Consider the following 25,868-nt stretch of genomic DNA (forward strand, 5'->3'; position numbering starts at 1 on the left):
ACAGAAAACAACAATTTACTAAGAATCTGTACATAGTAGAACAAAATGTTTCGAACAAGAAATGTAGCTGAGATAATTTTGAACAAAAATCTTTAATATCACTTTTTATGTAGAATGAACTTTTCTTTCAGAAACAACGCTTGAAGCGACCGGGGGTTTTGAAGGCTAGTTACGCGCGCAAATAATAAAATTTGTAAAAAATGAATAACCATTTTCAATTTCGTTGCAAAACGAAAATACAGCCGAACCATATTCCAGTCCAATCAGAGAGTGCTGCAAGCACCTCTACCGGTTTCGAAACTTATTAGTCTCTCATCAGGAGGCACATATGCTGCTCTCCCTGATCCAACCAAAACAAACCCCAGCGTGCAGTCCCGAATTGCAACGAACGAAATGGCATAGATGCCCTAGCGGCAACTGCTAGCAAAAGACTAAGTTTTCACTCTAATGGCATATAGCATATCCCACCAGAATGAAAACAATGGGAACCTTCTGTGGTTACACCTCCGAGGCTTCTACAATTTGCAAGCCATACGGATGCTGAGACTAAGGAAGATGAGGGAATTCTACAATTTACAATTCACGTCCCATCTGCTCAGCGCGGTAAAGTTCCAACGAGACTGGTTCCCTTCATACTCCACACAGAGTAAATGTAAATAAAAAATGAATAACCATTTTCAATTTCGTTGCAAAACGAAAATACAGCCGAACCATATTCCAGTCCAATCAGAGAGTGCTGCAAGCACCTCTACCGGTTTCGAAACTTATTAGTCTCTCATCAGGAGGCACATATGCTGCTCTCCCTGATCCAACCAAAACAAACCCCAGCGTGCAGTCCCGAATTGCAACGAACGAAATGGCATAGATGCCCTAGCGGCAACTGCTAGCAAAAGACTAAGTTCACTCTAATGGCATATAGCATATCCCACCAGAATGAAAACAATGGGAACCTTCTCTGGTTACACCTCCGAGGCTTCTACAATTTGCAAGCCATACGGATGCTGAGACTAAGGAAGATGAGGGAATTCTACAACCAGGTGTAACCAGAGAAGGTTCCCATTGTTTTCATTCTGGTGGGATATGCTATATGCCATTAGAGTGAAAACTTAGTCTTTTGCTAGCAGTTGCCGCTAGGGCATCTATGCCATTTCGTTCGTTGCAATTCGGGACTGCACGCTGGGGTTTGTTTTGGTTGGATCAGGGAGAGCAGCATATGTGCCTCCTGATGAGAGACTAATAAGTTTCGAAACCGGTAGAGGTGCTTGCAGCACTCTCTGATTGGACTGGAATATGGTTCGGCTGTATTTTCGTTTTGCAACGAAATTGAAAATGGTTATTCATTTTTTATTTACATTTACTCTGTGTGGAGTATGAAGGGAACCAGTCTCGTTGGAACTTTACCGCGCTGAGCAGATGGGACGTGAATTGTAAATTGTAGAATTCCCTCATCTTCCTTAGTCTCAGCATCCGTATGGCTTGCAAATTGTAGAAGCCTCGGAGGTGTAACCAGAGAAGGTTCCCATTGTTTTCATTCTGGTGGGATATGCTATATGCCATTAGAGTGAAAACTTAGTCTTTTGCTAGCAGTTGCCGCTAGGGCATCTATGCCATTTCGTTCGTTGCAATTCGGGACTGCACGCTGGGGTTTGTTTTGGTTGGATCAGGGAGAGCAGCATATGTGCCTCCTGATGAGAGACTAATAAGTTTCGAAACCGGTAGAGGTGCTTGCAGCACTCTCTGATTGGACTGGAATATGGTTCGGCTGTATTTTCGTTTTGCAACGAAATTGAAAATGGTTATTCATTTTTTATTTACATTTACTCTGTGTGGAGTATGAAGGGAACCAGTCTCGTTGGAACTTTACCGCGCTGAGCAGATGGGACGTGAATTGTAAATTGTAGAATTCCCTCATCTTCCTTAGTCTCAGCATCCGTATGGCTTGCAAATTGTAGAAGCCTCGGAGGTGTAACCAGAGAAGGTTCCCATTGTTTTCATTCTGGTGGGATATGCTATATGCCATTAGAGTGAAAACTTAGTCTTTTTAATAAAATTTGTATCAACTCGACGGTGAAAATTCGATATCGTTTGATCAGAGTGTCCTATCGACAAAAATCAAAAGGTGAAGAATGTATGCAATTTTTGCATTTTGCCTCAAATGAAGTAAGTTTTTATAAAGATGTTAAAGGCGCAAAATTTCGCGCCAATGTGCTTTAAATGCATTCATTTTTTTTTTTCGAATTCTGAGAAAACTAATAAGTATTTTTGATAACTTAAACGCAGAATGAAAGATTACATTATTACCGAGGGCCAAAAGTTCCTCAAAACTTGTATAATGTTTATTTTAATAAGTTACAGGGACGTAAAAAACAGAAAATTTAGTGTGATTTTTAATTTTAAATATTTCATTCAAAAGATAACTTTTGGTTATTCTAAGGGACTTTCGGCCCTTAGTAGTAATGTAATCTTTCATTCTGCGTTAAAATTTTTCAAAAAATCCTTATTAGTTTTCTCAGGATTCGAAAGTGAATGCATTTAAAACGGATTGGCGCGAAATTTTGCGAATATGCCCTTAAATAAATAAACGTTTTTTATTTAAAACGCGATAAAAGCGTAATTTTTATCATTTTTACGATTCTGATGAGATGAATAAAACTTTTCACTTCCATTGACGGGTAGCTGCGAAATTTCCATTGCAGAGCCCAATCTTCAATTTTCAATTATCTATCATTCAATTTCGATTTTGAGTTTTGGCAACAAATATGAGGCATTTGAAATATGTATGCGTAAAAGACGCTGAATTTAAACTTTCACATTATAAACAATCTCACGTCATGGGAAATGCTTCCACTAAGGCTGCACCTACATTGGATCCGTATTTCTCCGATCCGATCCGACGTCGGATTGAAAACAAACTCAAGGTATTAAAACGTAGTGCGTAAATTGCCCGATATAGGATCGGACTTCCCACTGCAGTGTAAGCACTACGCTTTAATACCTTGAGTTTGTTTTCAATCCGACGTCGGATAGGATCGGATCTGATCGGATCGGATCGGAGAAATACGGATCCAATGTAGGTGCTCACTAGGACGGCATGGGGTGGAATTTGTAGCTGAAGTTGTGTAGTAGAAAACGTGCTTTTGCAATCAAAGACAAGCAGTAAACATTGTAAGTAGTTTCTAATGTGAAAGTTTAAATTCAGCATCTTTTAGACTTATTTCTAATGCCTCATATTTGTTGCCAAAATTCAAAATATAATTTTCAAGTTATAGGTTTTAAAGATTGGGTCCTTACAATGAAAATTCTACAGCGAGCGGCCAATGGAAGTTATGAATTTAATTTATCTTATGAAAATTGTAAGAAATAGCAAAAATCGAGCAACGTTTATTCATATAGCTACCTATCAGCTTGAAAGAAACTGACTTCATTTGCGACAAAAAGGAAAAGTTACTTAAGAAAGCTGCAACCTTCACCTTTAAAACGCGTTTTGATTTTTGTCGATAGGACACTTCAATCAAAAGATATCGAATTTTTATCGTCGAGTTGATACAAATTTTATTTAAAAAAAATGATTTCGCGCGCGAAACTAAAGCCGGCCACTCACGGTACTGCGGTGTCATTCGACAAAATCGTGGATAATATCAATTCTGCAGTACTGCAGCAGACAGGCCAGTCTCTCGCCGGTCAAATTGTACGATTTTGTTGGATACACGGTCACACACGATCAAAATGTTTTCCAATTTAGTCGAATTTGACAAAATTGAACGACGACGCAGTACCGTGAGTGGCCGGCTTCTCTGTGGTCAAATTGTTACGATTTTGTTGGATGCATGATCACACACGATCAAAATTTTTATCAATTAATCGAATTCGACAAAATTGAACGACGCCGCAGTATCGTGAATGCGCCGGCTTATCATTCAAAATCGCCGGTCACTTCAAGCGTTGTTTTTGGGAAAACGGTTCATTCTACACAAAAAGTGCTAATAAACATTTTTGTTCAAAATTACCTCAGCTACATTTCTTGCTTAAAACATTTTTTTCTGCAGCGTACAGATTTTAGTAAATCGATGTTTTCCGTTTTCCCCCTTAGGAGGAGAATTTTAGGGGGGTAGGAATAGCAAACTTTTTGGCATTTTTTTGGGAACCCAAAATTGACATTTTTAGCAAAATTCACCTTGTTCGTCTCGTTTTAAGAGACTAAGTGTCATTTTAGTCCCTGATGACTGGACTATATAGAAAGTCAAAAGATTTGTTTTTTTTTATTTGAATGTTAAAAAAATGATAATTACACTTTTCAGTGTTATCCAACAACACTATTTGCTTATCTTATTATTAAAATTATATGTTTTATTTTAACATTTGTGCAAAGGTTAAAACCCTTAAAAAATTTTAATAGGTATTAGCTAATCCAATATCAATCAAATCTAAATCAAATCAGCGTAAATGCTGGCAAATTTTCAAGTATCAAAAGTCACGTACATTCTGTATCGTAACAGCTATTAAAATAATAATATACAATAAAATTAGATTATAGATTTCAATCAGAAATCTCCATGTTATTTAATGGTAATTAAATACTTAGAAATAAAAGAAGTTATGGAACGTCAAAGAAAGCTGTGGAATGTAAACGATGTAAACAAATATGTTATAAAACAACTGAACAATGACATTTTTATGAATGTAAAAGTTGTCAATAAAATAGGCTGGCCTGTCAATAAAATAGGCACTTGTTACCAGGATACAACAATTTTGACGTATGTTACAATCAAATTAGGGAAATCTACGCCTGCTATTCCAAAAACGTGTATAAAAAAACTCACCTTTTCCAACTCTTTTTCGATTTCGCCGGCCCTTGTAACCAAAGGTCCTCTGACAGCATATTCCATCACCTTGATACAAGGATTTAAATTCTCGATAGTCAACGTTGGTTTATATGTCGCCATTCTTCTGATATTCTGTTTTATCAACACTGATCGCGAACCGACACCACCAACAGCTGACTTCTGCCTTGTGAGTGACGCAGTGGACTGAAATTTCCCATAATTATGAAGGGGAGATAATAGCCTTGTAGTCGACATTATTATCGTGATGTCACAATATCAATAAAGATAATCAGTGGTTAAATTAGAAAGAATTACTTAGGTATAAAAATTATTTCGCCTTGCGTTATAAGCGCGCAGAATTGTTTTAACGATACACGATCCTACCTCTACACGTCTTCAACCACAACTGAATCTGAATCTATTTCTACAAATGCCAAGAAAACAACTATAATTTCAAAGACAAAATAAAATAATTTCTAAAGATAACAAGTGGTGATTTTTAGAGGATTATCACATCAAAAGTTATCGCGATCTTTTTTTCTTATCGTGGGAGAGTTGTTTACTTCACGAGTTACTCGGTTTATCGATTTTTTGGGACAAATGTGATATTTTGTTATGCACAGAATGTTACTTTATAGATTTTGATGAGAAATGCATTATTTAATTTGTTGGAAAGCAGTCAAAATCCTATAAATAGGTCAAAAAGTGGGCAACTCGAACTCGGTAAAGCTTATCAGGTCAGGTGGTCAGGTCAAAAGGAGACATCAATAATTTATTTCTATTTTTAAAGTTTTAGTTCCATAAAACATAGGGGATTACTGCGTCGGCCAATTGTATATTAAGTTATACATTCATTTAAAACTTTTATAATTATAGCTGGACCACTGTAATAAACTGTTATTTGGAACTATGTTACTGAGATTTGGGTGATCGATATGACTAATACTCGGATTGCGTACAGATAATTTATTTTTTTTACACTTTCGTTTTTACAATATTTTGTACACTGCAAATATCAATATCGTCAAAATTTATGTCGGTTATTATATTATCATATACTATGATAGATCGCAACAAATATTGAGGGTGTATTTAGTTTATTATTAATCATTTTCTTCATCGAAACACATATGGACAGGCAAACTTTGATACATACGTATTAAACTGGTTGTCTAAATCGGTGGTTCCTCCGGAGTTAGTATTGACATAAATCCGGTCCATCAGTTGTCACTCTGACACCTAATCAGCTTTAAAAACCCAATTTTTCGCAATTTTTTCAATAAGAGATTATCTTATAAACACTATAATTTTAAATGTACTGATAACCAGAGGTCAGTTGTAGTAGAACCTTAAACATGGCAGCCCCAGTAGTCATTGCTGCGACCACGAAACACACAGGAACAGTAAGCATTTATTTTTTTTCTTAAATTGCATTTATAATTAATTAATGCTGTTTTAGCTAATTTTCTTACATGGATTAGGAGACACTGGGTGAGTTAATTTAATTTAAATTTGTATGTTTATTCCGTAGTAAGTCAGTGTAACTTGTAAGCAACAAAAATTAATTTAATTTTATTAAATTACTTTTAATTTAATGCTGACCTTTGTTCATATATATTAACGCAATAAAACACTATGATTCTTATAATAACAGTCTTAAGCGTCTATCTTCTAGAGATGACAACCACATTGACCCATCTTATTCCATTCACAGTAGTTCTAAATAGACCAGTCTGTTTCGTAAAATTACCAGCTGGGATCTATGTCCAGGGCCCATCATCTGCTCTCATGTATTTATTATTATGCATAATGTGGCAGAAGTAAGCCAATTTTCTGTTCCTTGCAGTGTTAACCCTTAAACGCCCAAGGGTGGGTAAGAAATGTCCACCTAATGCGTATTCCCTTGTAACATATTTATTACGTGTTCAAAAATTACTTATTGTTAAAAATACAGCCCTTTATCGAATGTTAATTTGGTTCTACCGATATTTTTGAAAATAAAAGTAATATCTTAAGTTAAATATGGGTGGGCACATAAAGTACACCCTTGGTAAAGCTTGTTACTAAAGGTTTCTATATAATTTCTCATTGGTAGGAATGTAATCCATATAATTATCGACGTCTAATTACATAATCGACATAATTATCCACCATTGAGGAGGCTGAAAGGAAGAATGTGTAGAAAATCGACAAATCTGTATTACTGGCTTTTACTGGTATGTTAATTTTGATGTATATCGTAATTTTGTTGTAAGGTTTGTAAATTGTTTATATTAATATTTTAGAAGATGCTGTGTTCAATAAGCATAAGATTAATCCATTTGCAACAACTCTCAATAAATATATTATTTTCGAGGTGGACATTTTTTACCCACCCTTGGGCGTACATGGAACCTAAAAAAGGTTGGGCGTTTAAGGGTTAATAATTTATTTTTCTTTTCTTAGCCTCTGGAGAATAGTTGTTAGTTGTATGGTATATATATATATGAAACCATTTCCTGTTTTGACCCTCTTTGGTTGAGGTGTATGGTGTATTCCACGAATATACGACTGTTTTGGATTATCACAACAACGAATATTTTAGTGTCCAACATAAGAAGTACGAAAGTATTTTGCTCTAATAATTACTCCAATAAACAACAATACAATTTGCAATTTACTTTCGTTCTTCATATTTTGCACAGTAAAATATTCGTTGTCCCGATAATCCAAGAGTGTTGTATATTCGTGGAATGGGGTATATAGTAGTTGTTTATGCAGAAGTCGAAGCTTCTTTTGAGTGTTCGAATTATTAATTTGGACTAAAGCATCTATTCTTGCTAATATTACAAAAAAAAACCCTCTATCTATAACAAACACTTTTTGAACAAAAAACTCCATCTTTATTGGATCTGCTACTCCGAATACTTCTTCCTCTTCTAGCTCTTTGTACCATGTCAGCCATTTTCCGGATCCTTGTTCATTTTAGAAAGCTATAAATAATAATTTGCATAAAAAAAGCAAAATATAATAAAAATAAACAAATAACTCACCAACAAATATTAATCTCAAAATGAAATTCGGAGGTTGCGTGGGATACATATGTGTCCCAAAACCAAATATAACCTCACCAATAATTCTGAACAGAAAACTCACACATATGCATCTCAACAAAGTCTGAGTAAACTGTCTAGAAAGCCTAGAAGCTGGTGTATCACATGCACTATACAAGAACACATTCACAGTTTTCCGGCAAGTGGGATACACTGGTATCCCACGCGAGTACTGCAGGGTTAACATAGATTGGTAGCACCACATTCCAAATGCCTCTAATCATTTTATGGCATCTTCTGTAAGATTCCAGGTTGTAAAAACAGTATATTTCTCCACTGTTTCTAACAGTGTATCACTTATAGCCCAGTAAATGAACGGGAAATTCGCCGATACCGTGTAATTTTCAGGGCAACTCCGAATCGCATGAAAATTTGGATTTAGGTTCTACTTACCCTTCACTTCAAAGTTGAAATTGTGCCGTTGGTTGCTTTTACTTGGGGGGTGACAGTCACCCCTTCTCGGGGGTGAAAAAACATACGTTTAGGTTAAGACAGGAAATGCATAAATTGACTGATTTTAAGCAACTTTTGTTCTATAGAGTTTTTTACGTAAGTCAATACTTTTTGAGTTATTTGCCATTAAAAATGTTGATTTTTCGACACAAAACTACGTTTTCAGACAGTTTTTCGCAAGTAACTCAAAAAGTAAATATTTTATCGAAAAAAATGTCCTTAGTAAAAGTGTGGCTTATAAAAAACCCAAAAAAAATGGTGTATCAGTAAAGTCTATCAATCAAATAAAAACAAAGTTGTAGCTCATAAAAAATACGTTCTTATTCGTCTAATTCCAAATCAAATATTTTAAGGTGAAATCACCGAAAAATTAAGCACTTTTCGGGAAAAACCCATTTAAACTTTTTTAAAGTGTTTATAAAAAGCTTTGTTTTAATTGTTAACAAAAGATTTAGCATTAAAAATAATCGAGTTACGCTCAAAATAAAGTTGGCCCTCTTTTTTTTTGTAAAAAATCATGAAAATCTCCGTGTTTAGCTCCCCAAATGAAATTAATCGCTACCGCTTTACAAACAATTTACTTACCTATCTATTTTTTATATGATCTGTCAGTCTCACCGGTTTAAAGTGTTTATTTTTGAAAGGGTTATAATTGAGAAAGCTTGAATGGGTCACTAATCACGAGTGTATGCAAATTTTGAACAGCCATATCTTAACCAATTTTTGTCTTACGGAGAAACAGAATGAAACTAGTATATTTATAATAGCAAATCCTACATTTTTTTACTCTTTAAAATTTTTCTTGTCACTAATACTCTTTAAGTTATTTTGAAAAAATGAAATTTTTCAAAAATTTTTAAAAAAATTTTTTTTACTATGAAACCAAATGTTTTTGAAAATAAGCACTTCAAACCAATGAAACTTACAGATCATATAAACAATACACATACATTTAAAATAGATAGTAAAGCCAAATGATTAATTTCATTTAGGGTGCTAAATAGAGGGAGGTCTTCACGATTTTTTTTAATAAAAAAAAGGGGCCAACATTTTTTCAGTGTAACTCGTTTATTTTTGATGCTGTAGACTTTTGTAAAAAACAAATAATAAGCTTTTTTTCGATACTTTAAAAATGTTAATAAGGTTTTCCCGAAAAACGCTTCTTTCTTCGGTGATTTCACGTTGAAATATTCGATTTGGAATTAGACGAATAAGAACGTATTTTTCATGAGCTACAACTTTGCTTCTACTCAATTTGTAGACTTTACTGGTACACCATTTTTTTCGTTTTTTTATGGGCTACACTTTTGCTAAAAATATCTTCTTCGATAAAATATTTACTTTTTGAGTTATTTGAGAAAAACGGTCTGAAAACGTAGTTTTTTTGTCGAAAAATCAACATTTTAAATCGCGAATAACTCGAAAAGTATTGACTTACGTAAAAAACTTTATAGAACAAAAGGTGCTTAAAATAAGTCAATTTATCCATTTCCGGCCTTATTTTAAACACGTGTTTTTCACCCCCCGAGTAAAAGCAACCAACGGCACAAATTCAACTTGGAAGTGGAGGGTAAGTAGAACCTAAATCCAAATTTTCATGCAATTCGGAGTTGCCCATGGAAATTACACTCCAAAACGGTCATTTATTGGGCTATTATTGTAATTTGGGCATTTATGTTGTGTGTTCTTTCTAATGTTCATTATTTTTGTCTTCTTACAATTTAGTTTTAGGCCATATTTGTTACATGTTTCTACAGCATTGCCCATCATCCTTTGGAGCCCCTGCGCACTATCTGCCAGCAATACTGTATTGTCTGCGTATCTAATATTGTTTATGAGTTGGTCATTTACGGAAATACTATTTTCTGACTCGTCCAAGGTTTCTCTAAAGATGTTTTCAGAGTATTATGTTCAATGTGGTATGTGTATTATGTTAAATAAGTGACAATATGCACCCCTGTCTAACTCCTTTTACGACTGAGATCTCTGACAGTTTGTTTTCGAATCATACTGTTTTATTGGAGATGTGTTGTACTTTTTATACTCGTTATGCGTTATAATTGTTGGAATGCATTATATTGACTAAAAAATTACAAAATCAGTAAAAATTATGTTTAATGTATATATAATATTTCAGGCAAGGATGGGCAAGTGCTATGGCTGCGGTGAGACCTCCTCATGTAAAAGTAATTTGTCCTACAGCCCCTACAATACAAGTCACTTTGAATGCAGGTTTTCGCATGCCAAGTTGGTTTGATCTGAAATCACTAGACGAATCAGGACCTGAAGATGAACCAGGTATAAAAGAATTTCTAAAATAGGATCAGAAATTGTAGCATGTGTTTTTTTAGAGAGTTTATATAATTCGGATCATTTTTAATATTACATGACTTGTCTTTAACACATTCAACTGTGAGCCTCATTAGAGAGAAAGAACAAGTGACCACACAAATTAATAGACCATTGTATCAGGTACATACACAACGCCTCTTGGGTGGTCCCAGCGTTTTTACGGATATCATGTCAATGCCTTAGAGATCATGGCGGACTGGAATGTGTGTTCTTATCATTTAAGAAATAAAAAGTTTCATTAGACTATATAGATTTTTATATAATACCCCAAGAAACGAAGCCGAATAAGCAGTTGAAAAAATCAAAAATTTTATATTTTTAAATGCTCCGTTTCCTGAGGTATAATAATATGAGTATAGACTCCATAAGCTTAATAAGGTATTAGAGCATGTATAGTATTTACTAATTAAGAAGTTTGTATAGGGCATAATATGTACATCACGTCCACATAACGTAGCACCTATGGTTTCTGTTCAATATTTATCTAACAAAAATTTTCCTTGCAGGTATTAAAGCTGCAACAAAACAAATCCATTCTTTGATTGAAACTGAAGTAAATGCAGGAATCAGTGTAGACAGGATTGTACAATAAATATATTATACACGGCTCACTAAAATAATTAGTTACGCCCCTGTACTACTGATTACTTAAAATTCAAGTAGTATTTATGTAACCTTTCTGGAAACTCCAGGTTATTGTTGAGACTCGCATTTGAACCCCTCGCCGGGGCAGATCGTCAAAAGCTTCCTAACGAGAATCATCTCTAATCTATCGACGCTCCCGCTATTCGTAAAAAGGCCGCATTTTACCGGCTTTTTTTTGCTATCGTTTTATACCGCTCAGATAATTCAATCTGCTCAGTATTATCGACGATGATTTATTTAGCGTATTAGTGAGTGCCTTACAAATGAACCAAATGGATTATGGAATTCAATCAGAGCTCTGATGTGACACGTCATCAAGGAATAAAACTGTAAGTACTCTACATGTATGTGAACATAACTTATTAGTCGTGATACTGTATGCATTTTGAACCATATACCTCTCGTAGCAAATATTCTTTGTGCCATTTATGCAGATAATACTTTAAATTACATATGAAAAATCGTTATCTACTCTTAACCAGCTTACCTATGGGAATATACTCTATAACCGTACAATAAGTATAGGTTACTATTGTTAAGGATACTTTACGTATTGCCTAAACATTTCTGTTCCATCGAGCCGTATCATATTAATTATTTATTAATTAAATCCTCAAGGTCCTTCGTATTTGCATATTTTGATAATCTCTATTCTGAGAATAACGGTTTTTCATTTATAGTGTCTTTCTGTTGCATTTGGAAATTTCCAAGCCACGCCGCCCCGGCACAAAAATAAAATATTCCTCTCTTTCTGCACTCAAATTCTCAGTATTTAACCCAGCACGTCTCTACAATAGCTGGTAGGTTGTTAAGCCCGGTCTACACGTGCAATTTCAGAAACTACTTGCTTTGTTCAAATAAAGGAGTCGTTTTGTTTGTATGAAAAAATATTTGCATATATTACATTATTTTATTTTCGTAAATATATTTTTCTGTTTATAGTATACAAAAAGTGTACTCATTTCTTGGCTGATAGTACGGGTGTTATAATTTTAACATTGTTTGTTCAACCTTTTGATTTAAATTAAATTTATAATTTTGAATCCGATTAAGCCTGGTTCACAGGTTACAAAAATTATTAAAAATAATTTTGTTTTCTTGCATAAATTGTAAGTTTTTGCTACATTTAGCTTCGCTTAAGCTCATTTTACACTTCTAGAAAACTATAGAAAATAAATAATTGTTTTTTCCTTCAATTTAATTAATTTAAATACTTGTTAAGGGTGTCTCACACTTGCTGAAAAATACCCATTTTGGAAAATTGCATATATTTTGAAATTTTATAGTTTTGCATTTCATATACTAATCTGCGCTCATACAGGGTGATACTATTAAGCCAATCTCACACTATTAAACGTGTAATATATAATATATTGTACATATTCTCTCATTTTCGCATCGATTTATAGGTTTAGACATTTGCAAATAATCTATCTAATCTCACATTCTCGCAACATGGCTGACCGATCAAAATATAACCGACAGAGGCTCACCGCAAAACTTGATATAACCAAGTTGGCTGATTCGGTTCCCACAACTCTTAATTCTCTAAACAAATATAAAATTCGTGAAATAATTTCACAACTCAAACATTCTTACGGACTTTTCCGCGATGCTCAAAATGTGCTGGAGACGATCCCCGAGGAACCTACCCCCTCTACTGATTCCTCTGTGGTTTTTGATAAATATTTGGATACAATTTCTCTATTGGAAGAAAGGTTAGAGGTCATTGAAAGTTCTAATGTGACTGCTACCCCCTCCCTCCAATTTGACCCTAATTCTTCTCTAACCTCACAGTCTATGGCTAGGCAACGAACAGTAAACCTCCCTCGTATTCAGTTAAAACCATTTAGTGGCTTAGTTACTGAATACAATTCATTCATTGAGACCTTTGATACAATAATAGGATCTGATACTACATTAAGTGATCTGGAAAAACTCATTTACCTCAAAAGTTTTCTAACTTCCGAGCCTTTGACGCTTCTCGAGCATATCCCACTCACAGGTGACAATTACAAAATAGCCCGGGATAACCTGACACAAAGGTACGCCAACTCTAAATCGCTTATCAAAACTCTCATCTCTCAAATTCTTGATGCGCCTCCTATTTCTGGAAACGCAAATCACTCACAATTAAGAAATTTTCATACGGTCATGTCAAATAATTTCAAGGCCCTATTGAACTTGAATAGGCCCCCTTCAGATCTCTTGCATTTACTTCTCATACATATCGCTACTCAGAAACTCGACGCACCTACCATTAGGGCTCTTGAGTTCCAATCCGGTGGTAGCCAAGCTACCCCTGATTTTGTCCATTTTCTAGGGGAAATCGAGACACGCGTTGTTCATCTTGAGAATATTCAATCTCAATCAAATCCAAAATCGACTACTACTTCCAGACACTCTTTACACCTAGCCTCAGACACTTCTACCAGTAACCTTTCGCCTCGCTTAGGTCCTAAGAAATGTTCCTATTGCAACGACTCTCACTCGATCTACTCTTGTCCTCAGTTCAAGCAGTTGAATTCTAAAGAACGTTTTAGTTTTGTCAAACAAAATAAATTTTGTATTAATTGTCTTGGGTCTCACATGCTCGATCAGTGTAAATCCAAATTCTCTTGCATAGTTTGTAAATTTCGTCATCACACGTTGCTCCATTTCGACAAAACGGGTCATAGTAACCCTTCCGCGGCTGTTGGCCAACACAACTCAAATAATCATAATAAAACCGCTATCTCAAATAACTCCCATATACAGGGTAATTCACAACAGGGGCCCTCACATGTTAGAGCTCCTGAAACGGAAGTTAATCTTCAAAATTCGACTCCACATTCAATGGCTCTATCTGCAGCCTCGCTTGATAATCATTTGGTGTTACTAAGCACACTCCAGGTCTATCTTGTCGCTCCTAGCGGCAAGAGGGTCTTCGCAAAGGCACTTTTAGACTCGGCCTCACAGGTTTCATTTATTAGTGCTGACCTCGTAAAGGAACTGTCACTCACCACTAGAGATGGAAAATTACGGGTCAACGGAATTAACTCCACCTCATCCTCGTCTCAATCTATTGTAGATACAACAATTTTCGCTGTCGCTAACGACGTTCCTTTTGACATCTCGTGCTCTGTACTCCCAAAGATAACAAATCCGCTTCCTCAAATTTCTATTTTAGCGAGCAAACTAAACATACCCTCAGAGATACCATTAGGTGATCCGATGTTCCATGTAACATCCCCAATTGGTATCCTGCTCGGTGCAGACCTGTATAACGATATCATTCAACCTGAAATAATTCGTTTGGGAAAAGGTCTTCCCGTTCTTCAACGCACTCTACTCGGGTACACGATATCAGGGTCAGTTCCAGACTTTGCTCTTAAGTCGAAAAATACTAAAAAGGCTTTGGAATTTTATTCAAACTCTCTCGTTACTTGTTGTTCTCATAACACTCCTTCCGCCGTAAATGAGCCGGTAGTGTCCAACGAGGAACTATTCGATCATTTACAAAAATTCTGGGAGCTGGAAGAAGCCGCTCCTCAGAACACCGATCTCGTTAATGATCACCCCGCTGAAATTAATTTTGTAAAACATGTTAATGTTCTCCCCAATGGACGATATGAGTCCACACTCAATCTCAAACTCCCTATCGAAGATATAGACATGGGAAATTCGTTTCTCTCGGCAAAAAGACGTTTTCTAAGTCTCGAGAAACGTTTTCAACTCAACCCTGATTTATTGGAAAAGTATCAGGACATTATATCGGAATATCTCAATAACGGACAAATAATTCAAGTGCCGTTAAAAATGCTAAATGACTCAGGTAAACCTAATTACTTTCTCCCTCACTTTCCCGTTTTCAAATCCAACTCTACTACTTCCACTCGTATAGTTTTCGATCCAAACAATAAATCGTCTACGGGAATCTCCCTCAGTGACGTCATAGACAAAGGTTATGTCGTCCAACATGAACTTTTTGACATTCTCGCTAAGTTTCGTCAGTTTAAATTCGCACTAGTAGGCGACATCAAGGCTATGTTCCTACAAATCGCCATTTGTCCCACTGAAACATTTCTGTTAAATTTTCTCTTTAGGGACAATGTTCAGCAGCCTTTACGGTGCTATCAATTTCAAAGATTACCCTTCGGGCTCCCAAGTAGCCCATTTATCGCTCAAAGAGTTATCAAGCACATCGCTGACAACAACAAACATACCCACGAACTTGCTACTAGTGTTCTGCAAGAATCTATCTATATGGATGACCTGATCAGCGGTGCTGACAGTCTTCATGAATTAAATTGTCTTTTCGAACAATTAACTTCTTTGCTAGAAACCCATGGTTTCCTCCTCCACAAGTGGAACTGCAGTTCTTCAGAATTTCTGTCTCAACACAATTTAAATCCCGTCTCTGAAGTCAGTCTTAACTTCACGGGATCTGATAAAGTCTTAGGCATATTCTGGGATTCAGAACGCGACCACTTTTCGTTTAAAACTCCTATCTTCAAATTGGCTAATGTTGTTACTAAACGTACTATTCTCTCCTACATTGCTACTTTGTATGACCCGCTAGGATGGTTATCCCCTGTCCTTGTGAACGCTAAGCTCTTGATACAGGAAATATGGTCCCAGAAATTGGACTGGGATCAACCCATTGACTCACCCATCATTATGAAAAATTGGCAAAACCTCTTATCGACATTCAAAACTATAGAAGAGGTCAAGGTACCTCGATGCTTACTTTTACAAAAGAAAGTTGTTGATGTTCAATTAATTATTTTCACCGACGCATCGGAAAAAATATACAGCACTTGTGTGTATCTCAAAGCGACATACTCAGACTTTTCTGTATCGTCGCGGCTTATCGCTTCTAAAAACAAAATTTCTCCGCTAAAAAATAAACTCACCATCCCCAAATTGGAACTTTGTGGAATAGTGTTGGGAGTCACTCTGGCTCATAGACTTTTTCACATCTTCAAGAAAAATTTGAGTATATCTTCATCTCATCTCTTTGCTGACTCTACAATTGCCTTGTCTTGGATACTTTCTAAAAAACACATTTGGAACATTTTTGTACAAAACAGAATTCAAAAGGTCAATTCCTTGTTGGAAACTTTTCCTTGTGATTTCCATTTCGTCAGAAGTCACGAAAACATCGCTGACCCCGCTTCCAGAGGGATAAATGTCTTTGATAATCCCCAGACCACCGAAGACTGGTTATGCGGACCTAGCTTTATTAGAGACAATCCCATCGATTTTTCTCTTCATCAAATTCCTCATTTTCAGGATGATCTTCCTGAATTAAGGAAGTTAGTTGTCTCAAACATAGCAACAAATCACGAACTCAACGACACCTTTGAAAATCTATTCGCTAAATCTTCTTCTTTTCGTAAAATTCAAAGAATTGTCGCTTATCTTTTTAGATTCATCAGTAATATTAAAAAGAAAATAAATAACTCTCCACGAGATACGGATATATTGACGCCACCCGAAATGGAGATCGCTGATCACGCGATCATCAGGTATATCCAAAGTATCTACTTTAAAAAAGAGATTCTTGAATTGAAAAATGCTAAACTCGTGACCAATAAAGCCATTCGTAAACTCAACCCCTTCCTACAACATAATGATGGGCTGATTCGTGTGGGAGGACGTCTCCGACACGCCCCCATATCGTATAATCAAAAACACCCCATTCTACTTCCTTCTAAATGTCGAGTTGTAGAACTAATCTTGACTCAAGCTCATCATAAGTTATTACATTCAGGCGCGCAAACAGTACTTTCGTATGTCAAAATGAAGTACTGGCCAATTGACGGATTAAGACAGATTAAACGCTTAATTCGTAAGTGTGTAAACTGTTTCCGATTCATGACACCCAATTCTGTTCAACAGATGGCAGATATGCATCCCGATCGTGTACTCCCCACTAGACCCTTCCAAGTCGTCTCAGTGGACTATGGGGGGTTCTTCTTAATTAAGTCCTCACATTTGAGGAAGGCACCGCTTTACAAAGCATACGTAGCCTATTTCATTTGCATGAGCACTAAATGTGTTCATATCGAACTCGTCACAGGATTAAGCGCAGAAGCCTATATTCTTACTCTGAAAAGGTTTATTGCCAGAAGATCCACGCCCAGTATTATTTGGAGCGACAATGCCACAAATTTCCATGGGGCAAAAAATGAAATGCGCGAATTCTATGATTTTTTCTTAAATCAAAATAATTCGGAACAGATTAAGGAATTCTGTACTCAAAACTCCATAACTTTCAAGATGGGTGTTCCCCGCAACCCCCATCAATTCGGCCTCCATGAGGTAGGAATAAAGAGTGTGAAGTATCACCTCTATCGAATTATAGGAAATTCCCACTTCACCTTTGAAGTGTTTAACACAGTATTATGCCAAATCGAGGCTATTCTAAATTCGAGACCCATCACTAGGATGTCGTCTGACGCCAATGACTTCGCTTTCCTATCTCCAGCTCACTTCTTAGTTCAAAGAAGTTTAACCGCGCCCCCTGAACCAAGTGTTTCAGAGATACCTGAAAATAGGTTGAATCTTTTTCAGCGTATTAGTAAAATTCAACAGCAATTTTGGAAATTGTGGAAAAAAGACTATCTTTGCCTCCTGCAGCAAAGAAATAAATGGACCGACCCTACTGACCCTGTCAAGATCGGGGATTTGGTTCTGTTGAAGGAGGATGGTACTCCTCCACTCTTATGGCCAACTGCCAGGGTAATAGATGTATTGCCTGGTAAGGATGGTCTAGTTCGTACTGTCAAGATTCACACTACTCACGGTGATTTTCTTCGTGGTATTACGAAAATCGCTGTGATTCCCCTGGAAGATTAAAATCTATCCCTAGGGGGAAAACTTATCGTTTTCCTCCATTTTATCGTTGTTACCCCTTGTGTATATAAACTCTAATTTCTTCAAACATTTCTTATCGTTGTGCACATCTTTGCCAATCCCCTCTCTTCGAGGTGATATAGGCCATCTCTCTCGCCTGTCGCCCCCGGCAATATGTACAATAAATATATTATACACGGCTCACTAAAATAATTAGTTACGCCCCTGTACTACTGATTACTTAAAATTCAAGTAGTATTTATGTAACCTTTCTGGAAACTCCAGGTTATTGTTGAGACTCGCATTTGAACCCCTCGCCGGGGCAGATCGTCAAAAGCTTCCTAACGAGAATCATCTCTAATCTATCGACGCTCCCGCTATTCGTAAAAAGGCCGCATTTTACCGGCTTTTTTTTGCTATCGTTTTATACCGCTCAGATAATTCAATCTGCTCAGTATTATCGACGATGATTTATTTAGCGTATTAGTGAGTGCCTTACAAATGAACCAAATGGATTATGGAATTCAATCAGAGCTCTGATGTGACACGTCATCAAGGAATAAAACTGTAAGTACTCTACATGTATGTGAACATAACTTATTAGTCGTGATACTGTATGCATTTTGAACCATATACCTCTCGTAGCAAATATTCTTTGTGCCATTTATGCAGATAATACTTTAAATTACATATGAAAAATCGTTATCTACTCTTAACCAGCTTACCTATGGGAATATACTCTATAACCGTACAATAAGTATAGGTTACTATTGTTAAGGATACTTTACGTATTGCCTAAACAAGGATTATTTTGGGGGGATTTTCTCAAGGAGGAGCTCTTGCGTTGTACTCTGCTCTTACTTATCCTAAAAAGATTGCTGGGGTTGCAGCTCTATCATGTTGGTTGCCTTTAAATAAATCTTTCCCAGCAGCTAAGAAAACAGAAGACACTTTACCAGTAAGTATATAATATGCTAGAAATGTCTCATAAACATTATACCTATATTTTTTAGCATCTGCATTAATTTTAGATGCTGTACTTTATCAAATGCCTTTTTGAAGTCCATGAAGCATACAAATACATATTTTTTTTGATCACGATATTTTTTTAATAGTATATTTAGTCTAAATAGTGCTTCCCTAGTTCTCATAAAATTTCTAAAACCAAATCGAGTATGTTTGATTGTTAGAATATGAGTCTAATCCTGTTCTGAATGATTCTTAGGAAAATCTTAAGAGTGTGGCTCATTAGCTAATTAATTGATATTCTGAGCATTTTCTAGCATTGTACGGTATGCGACAAAATAAACAGTACTGAAATTCGTATGCCTCAAATTTTATGTGTCATTTGCCGAAACGTATTGAGTGGTTTCTGAACGTTGTTATGTTTGCCAATATCATGTTAGTGTTAGATACTTCAGGGTGGTTTTCAGTTTTGCAGAAAAAATTTTCATAATGGAGTACTATTTTCGGCCATACGGAAAAGGTCACGAAAATGGAACAAGCTTACAATCAACAGTGGTTTCAGCAGGACAAGATAACCTGTCACACTTCCAGAGAGTCTCTTCGAATACTGTGCAATCATTTTTGGAACTTCCACTCATCAGAACTAACGCCACCAGATGCGTACATATGGGGAATGCTGAAGGGGTCACCGTCTGCCATTTCAGAATTGAGGACTAAAATTTTTGCGTGCTAGAGGCAGTGGCGAATCTAGAAATTTGCCTTGGGAGGGGAAATTTGCTTTAGGGGGAACATCCAATGAAAAACCAACCAAAAGACATGAAAAAGATAAACTCAGATTACATAAAAGACATAAATAATAACTTATAGGCATTAAGTTCCCTTAATTTTACTAACTAGCGTGTTTATTGGGTTGAATTTGTCTTTCTATTAGGTCTGGATCCCGCGTATGAAAAAAAGTTGATTAATAGCAAGCTGAAAATTTGTTAATAGCTTAAGGGTGTCTAGTCGGACAAGCTTTGATATATGGGAACACTGGAAGTTTTAATTGTGGAACAGGTTAAAAATTTGGAACGGTCAGACCACTAAAGCGTCACATGTATTTTGTCTGACAGAACTTCCAATTGATTTGTTACCCTTTCATTAAACTCTTATGCAAAAATCAGGCTGCTATTTATCACCAAATGGGAATTATAATGAGTGGAACACGTAGAATATGTCAAATGACAGGAATTATGACAGGTGTCGGACACAAACACACAGACAAAGACACAGACTGTCGGACAAAATACATGTGACGTTTTCGTGGTCTGACCGTTCCAAATTTTTAACATGTTCCACAATTACAACTTCCCCTGTTCCAGTGTTCCCATATATCAAAGTTTGTCCGACCAGACATCCTTAAGCTATTAACAAATTTTTAGCTTGCTATTAATCAACTTTTTTTTCATGCGCGGTTAGCTGTAGCGATTCCACGTCTATTTTTGCATCCATTAGCATATTGAATAAAAATGAGCTGAGGCTGTCTCCCTGCCTGATTCCCCTTGGTATGTTGACCATAGTGTTGTCATTTGTTTTAATTTTTGTCGTGTTGTTATTGTTCATTTGTTTTATGACTTCCACAATGTTTGCCAGTATCCTTTTTTGCCCCATTTTCTGTAATATATCGCTAAGTCTGACTCTGTCAATTACTTTTGTTAGGTGTATGAAGAAAATATACGTTACTACTTAATTTAAATAATAACTTTTTGCAGATATTGCAGTGCCACGGCGACTGTGATCCAGTAGTCCCTTACAAGTGGGGCCAAATGACCGCATCTGTATTAAAGAACATGCTTAAAGACGTTGAATTCAAATCATACAGGGGCTTGTCACATTCTTCTTCGGACGAAGAACTTAACGACATTAAGCAATTTATAACCAAAAACCTACCTAGTCAATAGATGATTCTTTGTGAAACTATTTGTGTTCCTTACATACTTCTTATTCAATTCCCATTAAGGGGGGTTCGAAAATATATTGGTAAATAGGGCGAATTCAATTTAAAAAAAATGTAATTGAATATTATATACATAGTGATAAAAAGTATTTGTAAAATATGACTAGATATGATTAAATCTTCAATTGCTATGTACAAAATTATTTATTACCTGTTTAATTCATACACAAACATGACTATCGATAAGAAAACCATAAATCATTGTCGGAATAATGTTAGACAGTCAATACAACTGTTTCTCACTTATTATCACGTTTAAAATGATACACTAGAAATTATTTTTTTAGAAGAAAAGTAATTATAATCACTTAGAGCGATGTCTGGGTTATCTCATGGACATTTTAATATTTTAAACCTTGTTGGCATATGTCAATTTGTTGGAATTTAGTTAAAAGACCTTTTCCAATGAAATTACTGGTACTATGTCTTATTTTTATACGACTAATGTGACCATGGTGAATGTTTATTGCAGAAAATACTATACTTAGTTAATGAAATGCATTCAGATATTATTAAACACAGTAGCTCTGTCAGATACATGGACTGTATGTCTTGCATGTTTTGGTCTTAATTCCTTTTCTCTTTACTAGTAGTGAATTTATGACTCCTAATGCAAATTCTTTACTTATTCAGGAACCATGGTTCTAACATACACGCCATTTTCAACACAAAATTTGAGCCTCATGATATGATTGTCACTTAATAGACCAAGAGGCAGCGCTGAAAAATCTCTTTGAATTTACTAAAGCTAGATTTTTCAGTTGATTACTGTGATTGTGTAGAGAAACATACTGCGGTCGGTCAAGCGAAACGTAGAACAGGGGTTACTGAGAGGGTATCAAAGATGCTTTCCTACGAAAGTAATTAAATCCATTTACCAAGGCTGAAAATCAGTACACACATTCTAAATTGAATATCAATAAAAGTTATTATAGTCGGTCAGCTGTATGACGGGACAGAGCCGGTCGGTTGGCCCCAGTGAATGTACAGGGTTATTCACTATTTTGGACCCCCTTGTAAACTGCTTTATTTACAGAATTAGAAAAAAATGTAAAATACAAAAGTTGATCGATTTTTAAATTATGATTTTTTGACTTATATATTGTACTAGTGACGTCATCCATTTGGGCGTGATGACGTAATCGACTATTTTTTTTAAATGGGAATAGGGGCCGAGTGCTAGCTGATTTGAAAGGTTATTCAATTCCCTATTCAGTAATATAAACATTAACATGATTAATTATACAGGGTGTCCAAAAAATGTTTTTAATTAAATTAAATGTTTAATTAATAATTCAAAAAAAAATTTTGGACACCCTGTATAAATAATGATCTTAATGTTTATAGTACTGTATAGAGAATTGAATAACTTTTCAATGAGCTAGCACACGACCCCTATTCTCATTTAAAAAATAGTCGATTACGTCATCACGCCCAGATGGATGACGTCACTAGTACGATATATATGTCAAAAAATCGAATAACTTGTATTTTACATTTTTTTCTAATTCTGTAAATAAAGCAGTTTACAAGGGGGTCAAAATATAGTGAATAACCCTGTACATTCATTTGGGGCCGACCGACCGGCTCTGTCCCGTCGTACAGCTGACCGACTATAATAACTTTTATTTATATTTAATTTAGAATGTGTGTACTGATTTTCAGCCTTAGTAAATGGATTTAATTACCTTGGTAGGAAAGCAACTTTGATACCCTCTCAGTAACCCCTGTTCTACGTTTCGCTTGACCGACCGCAGTACGTTTCTCTCCACAATCACAGTAATCAACTGTGAAAAATCTAGCTTTAGTAAATTCAAAGAGATTTATCAGCGCTGCCTCTCCGTCTATAAATGCTATGATGTTCTTTTAGTTAATTTAACAAACAGTGCAACAGGCAATATTTGAGGGGATTTCTTTTGTATAGAACACCTTTAAGCTCACTAAAGTCACTGTATACTGAGGCGAAATACAGCGTGACACACAATAGGATAACAGTGACAAATTTAACATACTTCCTGGGGTCAGACAGGGATGCGTGCTTTCTCTAAATAGCTGTATATTATGTTCTCTCCAAACTAGAGTCCTACACAAGAGATATACGATGGACGTTAAGCTATCTAGAATACGTCGATATCTGCCTCTTGGGACAAAGGTTCCAAGATTTGGCTGATCAATTGAAAACACTTTCCACTGAAGCCAATAAAATAGGTTTGAAAATCAATATTAATAGAATCAAATCCATGAGAATAAAAATGTAAGAAACAACTTACTTTTAACAACATGCAGATTGAAAATATGGAAAATTTTACATATCTTGGAAGTGTCATGAAAAAAAAGGAGGTACAATATTCATATGAGGATACGAAAAGCTCAACAAGCATTCAGCATGCTCAACCCTGTTTGGAGGCCTGACTAGTATACCGCAAAGACAAAGATCCAAATATTCCAGTCAAATGTCATATCTGTTTTTCTTTACGGATATGAAACCTCGAAAGTGACAAAAACCTTCAAAAGACAAGCTGCAGGTTTACTAAGGTGGTATTGTGGTACATCTAAATGGTTAACATTTTTAAATTGAATTCGCCAGTTTGACGATATGTAATGCTTAAAGAGATCAATAGGAACAATTGTGCACATTATTTTTGACTAAAATTAGATATGACAATGCTTTTAGAACCTGACCATCCATGACGATGAAAAAAGTATCCCGATTTGCTTAATGCTTATAAGCATTGAACTGAAACGCTTAAATGGTTTTAAAATATCAGCTGTATAAAGTTCTTCCGTTACCATACTTTAATGTTAGTCCAGTTACAAGTTTTAAAATCAACATCTTTCACTTGAATTTTAAAATTGAGCACACAATACAGAATAATTATTAGCTTCCCAAAAATATATTTTCGAATTCTGAAACATGTTCTAAAATTAACTTAAATATATATGTAGCTCAAATCCCTCCAAAGTAGTTAAGCTATCTATTATCGTGATAATCAGTATATTGTAGGTGTAAGATTTCCTTTTAGTGACAATTTTTATAGAAAAATTGACATATTAAGTAAAATATGTAAGTTTTTTTTGTCTGATCGTCTCGAAGAATCAGTGAAATTATCAATATTACAACCTCACTTAACCTCAAATTTTTAATTTTCGTATATAGGTACGCCAGAGTATTTTAGTCTAAGTTGCAGTTCCATTTGAATTTTACATTACTATGTTAGCCTTTTTGATTTATGGCCAGGTTTTGAACCATTAACCATTTAGATCATTCACAGTAAAGTGAATGCGATTCATCCGCTTGGCTATCTGACCAACTAAAGCATTTCTTTTATCTTATTTATTTTCTTAAGAAGCAATTGAGAATAATCTGATAGTTTTTTAAAACAAAATAGCCCTCCTACCAAATATTAGAGCTGGCAATTTCGAATTATTTGGTATGGCAGAGGGTAAAAAGCAATATTGGATATTCTTTTCATTTAAGCCCATCAAAATATATACATACTGAAGGATATAATAAATATATAAGTATTGTTAACAGTAGAAAAAATATCAATTTAGTGTGTCAATTTTTTTTTAAATTGTGTTTTTAAGTTAATTTAAGAACATAAACGAGAAGTTGTATGTTTGTCGAGGAAACATTCCGGAAACCCCAGAAACCTCAAGATACAACCTGCTTTTTAAGTTATTCATTTGACAGTATGAATAAAACAGTGAAATAGTAAAATTGTTGTTTTGATCTTTCCCACGTACGTTTTTTTTTGTGTCAATACTTATATATGAAAATTCATAGTTCTAGTCACCATTAGATTTGCAGATTTGGTACCAGGCATAGATGTCAACAAAACACCTAGAGTAAATGCGTCATAAAAGCTTTAAAAACTCTTTATTTTGCGTGCCTCTTTGAAGAAATTACACCAGAGAAATGGAGTAGTGCTATTATGATAATATTGTTCTGAAGCTATTTCCTTATGGCATTTTTATAATCTACTACATATTCTAAATGGAAAATAAGCCACAATTTAACTAAAAAAAATATTTTATTAACGTTTCGACGTTCAAATCGGATGCCGTTGTCAAAATACAAAATTCAAAATACAAAATACTACTAAATTAAACAAAAATGTTGTTGCTTAGTAAAACATTCTAATAATTTATTTAATCTGACTCATTTATATCGGCAATTCAGACATATATTATACATTTTAAAGTAGAAGACTTTAAAATGATATTGCCAATATTTATGAGTTGCGCAATAATATGCGTCACAAAAAAATCATAGCATGTGATCTGTTTTTAAAAAGACAATCAAATGCAACGGTGACAGGAAAATTCTCGTGTTAGAGATTCCATAGTAAATCACGAGGGAAAACCAGGAAAAACCTCGTGATATCATCCCGACATCGTAAGTATTTGGTCTTACATTTAGTTTACTGTCAAAACTAATACCAAATTCTGAATTAAATTATAAATAATATTAATAACAATAGATATATAAATAATAATACAATATAAAATATGTATGTAGAATTGTAAATTTTTTAAATTCCCCTGTATATGATGAAAGGGTTGCCAATGCGAGTCCATTATACAATTGGATATGGTAATTGAGTCAATACTCGCAATCTTTAGTTTGTATTTTTATTAGTTGTTACATAATCGTGGGGCAACCGGTTTCGAGTCTTACAATATATGACTCATCATCAG

The 25,868-nt window shown here is 35.2% G+C and overlaps 2 protein-coding genes across 2 annotated transcripts in view; one reads left to right on the plus strand and one right to left on the minus strand.

The window, feature by feature from the left end:
• Positions 1-5,555, minus strand: part of LOC126879939 (alanine aminotransferase 1) — a 43,124-nt gene extending 37,569 nt beyond the window's left edge. Inside the window, exon 1 of the mRNA XM_050643314.1 lies at positions 4,821-5,555. Within this exon, the coding sequence (XP_050499271.1) occupies positions 4,821-5,078 (258 nt within the window). The 5' untranslated portion in view covers positions 5,079-5,555. The remainder of the gene's footprint in view (positions 1-4,820) is intronic.
• Positions 5,556-5,798: 243 nt separating this feature from the next.
• LOC126879942 (acyl-protein thioesterase 1) lies at positions 5,799-21,307 on the plus strand. Its single transcript, XM_050643318.1, has 6 exons — positions 5,799-6,226; positions 6,283-6,314; positions 10,506-10,666; positions 11,227-11,297; positions 19,008-19,163; positions 20,923-21,307. Exons 1-6 carry the CDS (start codon positions 6,179-6,181, stop codon positions 21,109-21,111), a joined length of 657 nt encoding a protein of 218 aa, XP_050499275.1. The 5' UTR covers positions 5,799-6,178; the 3' UTR covers positions 21,112-21,307.
• The last annotated feature ends 4,561 nt before the right edge of the window (positions 21,308-25,868 follow it).

Source organism: Diabrotica virgifera, chromosome 2 (assembly GCF_917563875.1).
Source record: "Diabrotica virgifera virgifera chromosome 2, PGI_DIABVI_V3a".
In the NCBI taxonomy this organism is placed as follows: domain Eukaryota; kingdom Metazoa; phylum Arthropoda; class Insecta; order Coleoptera; family Chrysomelidae; genus Diabrotica; species Diabrotica virgifera.